The 10,726-nt window shown below is 37.5% G+C and overlaps 1 protein-coding gene across 1 annotated transcript; it reads right to left on the reverse strand.

Moving 5' to 3' along the window:
- Positions 1-2,350: 2,350 nt before the first annotated feature.
- LOC102817382 (olfactory receptor 1094-like) lies at positions 2,351-3,301 on the reverse strand. The gene has a single exon (XM_006877809.1). The coding sequence runs from the start codon at positions 3,299-3,301 to the stop codon at positions 2,351-2,353; it is 951 nt and encodes a 316-aa protein (XP_006877871.1).
- Positions 3,302-10,726: the final 7,425 nt, after the last annotated feature.

The raw sequence follows: 10,726 nt of genomic DNA on the forward strand, positions 1-10,726 counted from the left end.
AAACTACCAGCTGTTCCCTGGGAGAAAGATGAGGCTTTCTGCTCCCATAAAGACTTACAGCCTCGGACACCCTGTACAGGGTCGCTATGAGTCGGAATCGACTCCACGGCACATAACAACAACAATAACAATACTAGAGTCCTGGTGTGGTGCTGTAGGATAAGCACTGGGTTATTAGCTGCAATGTTCAAATTTAGCAATGTCTCCTGGGAAACCCTGTACAGAGTTGAAACTGACTCAAGGCACTTAACAGCACCAACATACTAAATAAATATATTTTTTAACTTTATTTTCCATTTTCCAATATATAAGAAGCCTTCAAAAATTTTGTGGAAAACTCGAATTAAAAGACAACAGAATCTTTCCATTAACCTTTTGAAACAACCTGATACAGTCATAAAAAAGAGAACAAATATAGACAATTTTCAAGCACAGATTATATATGTATGTGTATTTCTATCTATCTATATCTATCTATAGCTATCTAATGTCTATCTATATCTATCTATCTATTTATAGATAGATAGCTCTGGTAGCATAGTGATTGCGAATTGGGCTGCCAACTGCAAGGTCAGTTGTTCCACAGGAGAAAGATGAGACTTTCTGCTCCTGTAAAGATTGACAAACTCGGAAACCCTGTACAGGGTCGCTATGAGTCAGAACCAACTCCACGGCACATAACAACAACAAACCTTGCGGTTTACAGCCTGATTCGTAACCGCTATGCTACCAGAGCTCCTTACAGAGAGAGAGAGAGAGAAAGAGAGAGAGAACGAGATAGGGAGAGTGAGTCGTGGTATGGCACTATGGGTTAATGTGTTGATTTGAACAACAAAATTGGTAGGTAGTTCAAGCTCACCGGCTGCTCCTTAGAAACCCTATGCATGGCTGCTATGAGTCAGAACCCACTTGATGGCACTTAAGAACAACAACAGTATATATGCTTATATACATAGTCCAGCATATACATACAAGCAGCTCTGGTAGTATAATGATTACTGCTAATCCCAAGGTTAGCAGTTCAAAACTACCAGCAGTTCCATGGCAGAAAGATGAGGCTTTCTGCTCCCATGAAGATTTACAGCCTCGGAAACCTTATGCAGGGTCACTATGTGTCAGAACCACCTCCACAGCACACAACCACCACCACCACATACACATACATATATGGGTTTGACACAGTTAAGAAGCCAATTGAAGTAAAAGTTTTCTGCACGTGCTATAAAAGCATAGCTTGAGGATTCACTATGCTCTTTATTCTCATAATGTACAAGAAGAATATCAACGCCCCATATAAACTACAATAAGCATTTATTTTTGTCATATTTTCTTCACATTGAGAAATCGGCCATGATGGTTGACTTTAGTGCACATAGACTGTGGGTTATATGTTAACTGAATACAATATTTTTCAGACCAAGAGGAAATATTTCAAACAAAACAAGGATATACTGAATTGTTTAAAATTATGAAATGTGTGTGCCAGGGTTGTATCTTTACACCATACTTATTCAATTGTATGCTGGATTTTATGAAGAAGAACAGGGCAACAGATTTGGAGGAACACTCATTAACAACCTGTGATATACAGATGGCACAACCTTGCTTGCTGGAATCAAAGAGGACTTGCTGATGAAGACTATAACCTTCAGTATAGATTGCATTTCAATGCAAAGAAAATGAAAATCCTCACAACTGGGCTAATAAATAGCATCACTATCAATGGAAAAAGAATGAATTTGTCAAAGATTTCAATTCACTTGGATCCATAAACAACGTTCATGGAAGTATCAGTCAATAAAGTACATGACATATTGCATTAGTCAAATCAGCTACAAAAGACCTCTTTCAGGTGTTCAGAATCAAAGATGTTATTCTGAGGACTAAGATGCTCCTGATCCAAGTGATGATAGTTTCAACTGCCCCATATTCATTTGAAACCTGGATAATGAATGAGGAAGATCAGAGAAGAATTGATGCAACTGAATTACTGTATTGGTGAAGACTATTGAATTTACCATGGACAACCAGAAGAATGAACAAATTTTATTTGGAAGAAGTATGTCTAGATTAATCTTTAGTAGTTAGTATAGCAAGACTTGCCTCTCGCACTTTGGACATGTTACCAGGAGAGACCAGTTCTTGGAGAAGAACATCATATTTGATTAAGTGGAAGGTCAACAAAAAGTGGTACACCCAAGCTTGAAGGGTTGATATAGTCACAACAATAATAGGCTCAAGCAGAACAACCATTGTGAGAATGGTGTAGACTTGGTGGTGTTTTGTTGTGTTCTAGCTAGGGTCTTTCTGAGTCAGAACTGATTGAAGGACACCAAAGAACAGCATAGTTTTAGTGCTTAAAATATACTTTATTGATAAACCGATTATTCCCAAACACTTTTTTAATTGCTTGTTTTACATCTTTGTTCCTTAAACTGTAGATGATGGGATTCAACATGGTTATCACAACAGTGTAAAATATTGACACTATCATATCATGATCCAAAGCATAGCTGGAACTTGGTCTCAGATACATGAAGAGGATTGTTCCGTGATAAATTGACACTCCAGTTAGGTGAGAGCCACAGGTAGAAAACACTTTTCTCCTCCCTTCAGCAGAACGCATCTTTAGAATTGCCAACAAAATGAAACCGTAGGAGATCAAGACAACCAAGATGGTAAATATCTCAATAGAACCCACAAAGTAAAAGAGTAGAAGTTGGTTGATGTGAGTGTCAGAGCAGGAGATAGCAAGGAGTGGAGGGATATCACAGAACACATGTCTAATTTCATTGGATGCACAGAAGGAGAGGCTAAATGTTGCTACAGTGTGTAAAGTAGCATGCATTATGCCCCCAACATATGAAGCAGTGATGAGTGGCACATAGACTCTGGGTGACATGTTAACTGAATACAAGAGTGGGTTGTAAATTGCTACATAGCGATCATACGCCATTGCCGCCAAAAGAAAGCATTCTGTGGTTCCAAAAGTAACAATGAGAAACATCTGTGTTGCACATCCAAGGAATGAAATGACTTTTTTAGTTGATAAAAAATTTACTAACATATTTGGAGTAATAACTGAGGAATAGCAAGCATCCAAGAAAGATAACACACTCAGAAAATAGTACATGGGGTTGTGGAGTCGAGAATCCCCAATGACCAATACAACCAGTCCTAAATTCCCCATTAGAGTAAAGATGTAGATTGCTAGAAATAGAAAAAATAAGATGACTTGCAGTTCAAACTTGTTTGTGAAGCCTTTCAGAACAAAGTTGGTGACTTCTGTGACATTTTTCATGTTGACAGCTCATGGAACAATTTTAAAACGTTCTTGATATCACAACTTGCCTTTCTATGAAAGGAATTCATAATATTGTGACTCAAAGAATCACTAACCATGTCCTCACTGATTTCTCACATTGAATTTTGCAGAAATGCATAATTTTCCAGCAATGACTCATTAGGCAATGACAAAACAGTAGATAAAAAGTCAGTTTTACTCTGCAGAATGAAATGGAAGATTAAAACATCTGTTCATTATTTTAAATCATGTCATTTCCAAAATAATTGTGTCAATTGTTGACTCCATTCTGACTCATGGTGACCCTGTATAGGGTTTCCATGTAGCGGCTCATGGGCTTGAACCACTGATCTGGCAGCTCAACCTGACCTTTTAGACCAGTGACTATCCCCTAGCATTACTCAGGACTCCTTACTTTTAAATTACTGAAATTTACTGATTAGGAAATTTGGCTTAGTCTTCGATGAACAGAATCTGCTATAAATAGTGACCTGTAAACTATTTAAATTAATAATTTAAATCAAGCTCTAAGTTTAATACATTGATAGAGATAGCTCAATAAGCAATTGATCCATGTAGACTAGAGCAATTAAAGAGGAACAAATTCAAATACATACAAGATCCTGGAAAAGATAAGGTAAGGATGACTTAGGAGAATTGTCAATAATTAGAGAACAGATACACAAAATTGAACAGTTGTCATCATGTATATTTGTTTTTAAAAAGTTAGCAAATACGGTATCACAAAATTAATAATATAAGCAATATCATGAAACATGTATGCACCTAGAAGACCTAAATATATGTAATACAAAATGTTCGATGATTATCAATATGCAATTAAACATTATTCTGTCAAGAGTAAATCAGATGGATCATAGTATTATAATTATAAAGGTGGGGCTAGCCCTGGTATGTCACAATAGGACAAGCACTGGGTTGCGAACCACAGGGTCAGTGGTTCAAACTCACCAGCTGCTCCTCAGAAATCCTATACTGGGTCACGGTGAGTAGGAATTGACTCAAAGGCACTCAACAACAATCATCTTCTTCTGACTTTTTTGAGTATAATTTTTATTAATAAAGTTTCAGAAATATGAAATAAGCCTTCATGATTCTGACTTATTCTCCCGCAAGTACAGGTGCTTTGTGAATTATGTGAACCTATGATAAAAATAAAGTTAACTCAGATAATAACTCAATTTGCCATTATTACAGTGGACTTTATTTGGTTTTCGGTTTTATAGAAAGAATATAGTAAAAACAAACAAAGGAAGGGAAGAAGAGGGAGAAAAAAGAAACATAAATACTAAACCTTTGAATTAAACTTTTCTCAAAACCAGCATTTCTGTTTTCTGACAAGAGAGAAGCTACACTGATGATAACTAGGTCAAGATTAGCAGGTTTGGCAAGGAGTCAAAGTTGCAAGACAAAGTGACTAATGATGATTGAACAATTTGACTGGATCACTTTTCAGAAATCAATGTAAATATTAATTCTATAAATATCATCATACAAGAAAGAAGATAACTCTGCATATCTTGGACCCAACACTGAAGTACTGGTAATGTAAAGGAGATATCATTTGTTGAGCACTTGCTGCCAGAATAGAATAGTTAGCGCATTGTCTTAAAATCTCTTTCTAGAAATCCTCATAGCCAGTAAGTACCAGAGCTATAGGATTCGATCACAACTTTTCCTGATCCCAAAGTGCAGGTACTTCCCATCCTTCTAGATGGAAATGTTTTCCTGTTACATTGTTGTTATTGTTGTTAAGTGCTGTCTAGTTAATTCTGGGGAATCTTAGTGTTACGCTGTTGCATTGAGCCACAAGGTTTCTGGTTCAAGCTCACCAGCTGCTCCATAGAAACCCTACACAGAGTTACTGTGGGACAGAACCGACTCAACAGCACTTACTAACAACAACAGCAGTCAGTTCTGACTATAACACCCTATATAGGGTTTCCAAGGAGCGACTGGTGGGCTTGAACCATCTACCTTGCAGTTAGTAATCTAGTGTTTATTCTACAGTATCCCACCATCTGCAACTTCCCCTTGCCCCTATGACCAATAAAACAAACATCTTTCAAGTCATTAATATAGAGAAAGATTGTTGTCGTTGTTAAGTGCTGCTGAGTCAATTCTGACTCATAGCGACCCAGTATAGGGTTTCCAAGGACTGACTGGTGAGCTCTGGTTAAAATTGACCTTGCTCCAACCCATTAATCCACAGGGCCACACCAGGAGAAGTATTAATCTTAAGAGACTTCTAGATTTAATAGCAAGCACAATAAATTTAATTTATACATTTTCCCTAATTATTTATATCCAAACATAAGTCACTAGGGAGTGAATAGTTAAATATTCTTACTTTCTATTGATATATTTTTTCATACCTTTCTTCCCTTTGTTTTTACTTTGAACCAGGCTATTATCTTCCATTAGGAAAATTAAAGCATACATCCACTGTAAAGGCTCTTGTTTACCTCTACCAGCACACGATTAATGTTTTCTATTTCCTGTGTTCTATTATAGGAAGTATGAGTTTTAAAGTATTGGGTAGAAATCTGCTAAAATCGCATTTTGATGGGTGCATAATATTCACTAATGCTAAAGGGTAGAACTAAAGGTCACAGGATAGAACAGAAGATTTTTTTTTTTTTTTAATACTGGGAATTTCATAGCACATTGTACCTTAATATTTGAGATTCTGTCTTCTAAATAGAATCCTGGTGTGGCATTGTAGGATGAGCAGCAGACTGCAAACCACAAGGTTGACAGTTCAAACTTATCAGCAGTTCCTAGGTAACTCTATTCAAACTATGAATCTGAACTGACTTGATGGCACTTGGCAACAACAACAATCTCCTAAATATTATGCAAATGATCTGATATATTCTCTTACCTGTAGATTAGCAAATGCATACACACATTATGGAAACGTTCTGTTTAGACCTTTTATATGCACTTACTCAGCTGTTGAAGGTACCCACAGGAGATGGCCAGAAGGGAATATTTCCCAATTATCTTCAGGTTCAAAAGAGTAGCATAATGATTTTCTCAAAAACAAAGCAGTAAATAGTCCTTAAATAATACAGTAAAACTTTATATTTGTTGAATGAATAAAATTCTTTAGATTGTTTTAATTAAAATGATGTCTTAGGTAAAATATATTTTAGCATTAGATAAGAAATTTAAAAATATTAGACAATCTTATATCATATCATAGATCTGACACTAGATTAGTATATAATCTCTCTGAAACACTTCCTTAGGAAATCCTATACAAACAAGACCAAAGAGGAAACTAAAATAGGAAGAAAAGGATGACTTTGACAAAATTGAATTATTAAAGATGAACACAAATTCTTATCCCCACCTTTCATACTCAAAGTACAACAGCAGCAGGAGCATGGTAAATGGGACAAAGAAGTATTAATAGAACTCTGGAAATTCCAAAAACAGCCTCTAAAAGGAGAAATAAATTTACTATATGGGAATCTTAGAAATAGCAATTAGGGAAAATGGGAAAAGCCTTCAGAATCCCAGTTACAACTAGATGACTAAATCTCCATTCTCACCTAATCCTAATGTAAAGATTCACAAAGGGATTGTGAGACAGTCTAATATCCTAGGTCATTGAGACCTCAGAAACAAAGGACCACACGCTCCCTTCCAAGAGGGCAAGTCTTCATTGTGTGGAAAAAAGCCTGAGAGGAACAGTTCAATATAGTAAGGAAGAACAACTTGGAAGGAATGGAAGGAATACGGACAGAGGTATTCTAGAAGATGTAGGCCACAGAAAGAAAGTTATAGTAACACAAATTTTCTAGCGCAAAGTATTATCCTGTGAGACGGGAAAAAGAGGACCTAGAAATCAGGATTAAACACGGGTCACTTATTGACTGAAGTCTTGTGGCTGAAATCCTGAGAAACGTTGAAGCCTGCTATCCTGCTTGCTTGAGCAATTGTAAAGATGGAAAGGATATGCCCAAAGCTCAATCATGAACAGCCACATGCTGGGACCTGTCATTAAGAAACACCACCCATAAAAATTCCATACTTCATGGGACTAACCATTAAGGAAGCCCACCTATAAAGTTTTGTATTTTTACTTCATTGTGAGATATTTTACACATTGGAGTTTCTTACCTAATGTTCTGTTGTTCTTGTGAGGTGCCAACTCATAGCAATCCTATGCACAACAGAATGAAACACTGCCTGGTCCTGCACCAACCTCACAATTGTTGCTATATTAGAGCCCATTGCTACTGCTACTGGGCCAATCCATCTCATTGTGGCTCTTCCTCTTTTTCTCTGACCCTCCATTTTATGAAATATGATATCTTTTTCCAGGTACTGATGCCTTCTGGCAAAGTGTCCAAAATATGAGACCATGTCTGGCCAAGCTGACTTCCTGGGAGCATTCTGGCTGTGTTGTTGTTGTTGTGCCGTGGAGTCGGTTCCGACTCATAGCGACCCTGTACAGGGTTTCCAAGGCTGTAAATCTTTACGAGAGCAGAAAGCCTCATGTTTTTCCAGCGGAGAAGCTGGTAGTTTCGAACTGCTGACCTTGCGGTTTGCAGCCCGATTCGTAACCACTAAGCTGTACTTCTCCTGAAACAGATTGGTTTGTTCTTTTGGCAGTTCACAGTACTTTTCATATTCTCCACCAACACTGTAGCTCAAATGCATCAACTCATCTCTGGTTTTCCTTATTCACTGTCCAACTTTCACATGCACAGGAGGTTATTGAAAATACCATGGCTTGGGTCAGGCGCACCTTAGTCCTCAAACTGACATCTTTGCTCTTCAATGCTTTAAAGAGGTCTCGTACAGCAGATTTGCCTAATGCAATACGACATACTGCTAAACGACAACACAACACTTCTGCTGCACAAAGAAGAATGACAACCTCTGGAAGTAATCTGAATTGGGTTCTTGAGGAAACATGCATGCTCAAACATCCCAGATTTAGTTCTGTTTGTTCCTATCAGAGGCCTCTGTGGTGGAATTAATCTGATTAGCATCGCCCCTCTCAAGTGGGCCATTTCCCTGTAATCTCCACCTATCTGTATGAATAAACATTATGTCTTTCCCCTACCCAAAAGCTTTAAACTGCTTAAACCCCGACAATGCCTTTGTTCTGGGAGATGGAAATTAAGCTTTATGTTAAGCTCTCCAGGTCTCAGCTTGCAAGCTTGCAAGCCTCATTCTTAAACTTCTGCTGTTATGGAAACTCTGCCTCATCTGATTATTTTAGTCACTAGAAAGCAAGACCAATCTATTGAAGGGTGGAGATATGGTAGGTACTTCCTGTAACATTTGTTAGGCAAAAACTGTAAAATTATGGTATTCAAGACCCTAGAAGCTTCTCTCATGGTATCTTCTAGTTACTATCTATTCTGTAAAAGTAATTCCCATTCTGAAGAAAAAATTCATCTCTAATTGCTCATCTTAAAGTCAGGGTTATAAAATTTTAATATTTTTGTTGTTAGATGCCATGGAGTTGACTCCGACTCATAATGATTCCATATGAAATAGAACTAACTATTGTTTGCTGTTGTGTTATCCTCACAAGTATTTTCAGGTTTGAGCCCATTGTTGCAGTCACTGTGCCAGTCCATCCTGTTAGGGCTATTCCTCTTTATCCCTGACCTTCTACTTTACTAAACATGATGTCCTTTTTCAGGGTCTGATTCCCCCCTGATAACATGACCAAAGTGCATGAGATGAAGTCTCACCATTCTTGCTTGTAAGAGGCAACTGGCTGGACTTCCTAGACGGAGTTGTGTGTTCTTATGGCTATCCATGGTACTTTCAATATTCTTTGTCAACATCATAATTCAAATGCATCAATTCTTCTCAGGTCTTCCTTATTCAGTGCTGTAAATATGAGACTATTGAAATCACCATGGCTTGGACCAGGCTACTTTAGTCCTCAAAGTGATATCTTTGCTCTAATAACACTTGAAGAGGTTTTTACAGCAGAAATTGCCCAATGAAATAAATCTTGATTTCTCGACTGCTGCTTTAATGAACAATGCCTTCAGTGTAGCTTGGACTTTTTCCTTCAATTACATCAGTTACTGATCCTATGATCAGCCTTTTCAAAAGGCTGACCATCAACAAATTCCTTTTGGTACTGTGTCTGTGTATTCTTTACATCTTTTTTGGGGTTTTTTGATGCTTACTGCATCAGTCGATATATTAACCATAGAATTCGTCAGTCATGCAATCTGAGACTTAAGTTTACTCTTCAGTTCTTTCAGCTTTAGAAATACTGGGCATATTCTTCACTTTGGCTTTTCTAAGTCCAGGACTTTGTACATTTCATTATATACTTTATTTTGTCAACTAGAGCTGTCCTTTGAAAATTTCTAGCAAACCTTAGTCTCCCAGTTAAGTGCATGAAGTGACTCCACTCTGCAAGAAAGTCTCCTGCCCAAAGTCACTGAGCTTTACTTGTTCCATGGGCTGGGAAGGCCACTTCTCTGTCTCATGCTCTGGCTTTTGGTTCTGCTGTTGCTGCTTCTCTGCCATTCCTCTGATGTCACCACTTTCCATCTTTACATAGAGGAAGTTCAATGCACAGCGTTATCAGGGCCTAAAGGATGTGCTCTACTCCTGGCTGTTTGTTGATTGTAGTGTGATTCCACCTTCTTCTTCTGAGATGGTGCATTATAAATCCATGTTAGAGTTCCAAGTTTTCACAACTAAGTCTGCTCAAAGTCTCTCACAACTGAATCATATAATCCATCAACATCCTTCTCCACCTTTTTTTACCCAGACCCATCAGGAAAAAGTTTTTATTATTATTATTTTATTTTAATGAGAGTTTACAAAGACCATGACTAGAAGAGGAAATCTGGTGTGGCAATGTAGGATAAGCACTGGAGTGTTAACCTCAAGATCAGATCCACAGTTCAAATTTATAGACAGCTCCTCAGAAACCATTTAAAGGGTAAGTATGAGTTGGAATGGACTTGAATGTTCATAACAACAACTTGGCTAGAAGAAACATTAAAAATTCACTATATCACATGCACATTTTCATTTTATTTACAAGAGGTGCAATCCACAATGAAGGCTGTAGTCTTTGATTTTCATCAGTAAGTACTTCCAGTCCTCTTTACTTTCAGCAAGCAAAGTCATGCCATCTGCACATCACAGATTGATGATGTACCTTTCTCCAATCCTGATGCCAGGTTCCTCTTCATATAATACAGATTTTCAGGTTATTTACCCAGCATACAGATCAAATAAGTGAATTTATTCTATTCAGTACTCCTTTTCTCCTTATCAAATGACTGTCTCTTGGTCTACACACAATATCTTCAAGAGCACAAGTCATTATTCTGAAATTCCCATGCTTCACAATGTAATTCATAGCTCACTTTAGTCCTCAAATTGCTCTCTTTG

The sequence above is a fragment of the Chrysochloris asiatica genome, unplaced genomic scaffold, assembly GCF_000296735.1.
Source record: "Chrysochloris asiatica unplaced genomic scaffold, ChrAsi1.0 scaffold00611, whole genome shotgun sequence".
Lineage (NCBI taxonomy): Eukaryota > Metazoa > Chordata > Mammalia > Afrosoricida > Chrysochloridae > Chrysochloris > Chrysochloris asiatica.

Bases quoted from the DNA above. Each gene is read 5' to 3' on its own strand.
- LOC102817382 (XM_006877809.1), bottom strand. From the start codon at position 3,301: ATGAAAAATGTCACAGAAGTCACCAACTTTGTTCTGAAAGGCTTCACA.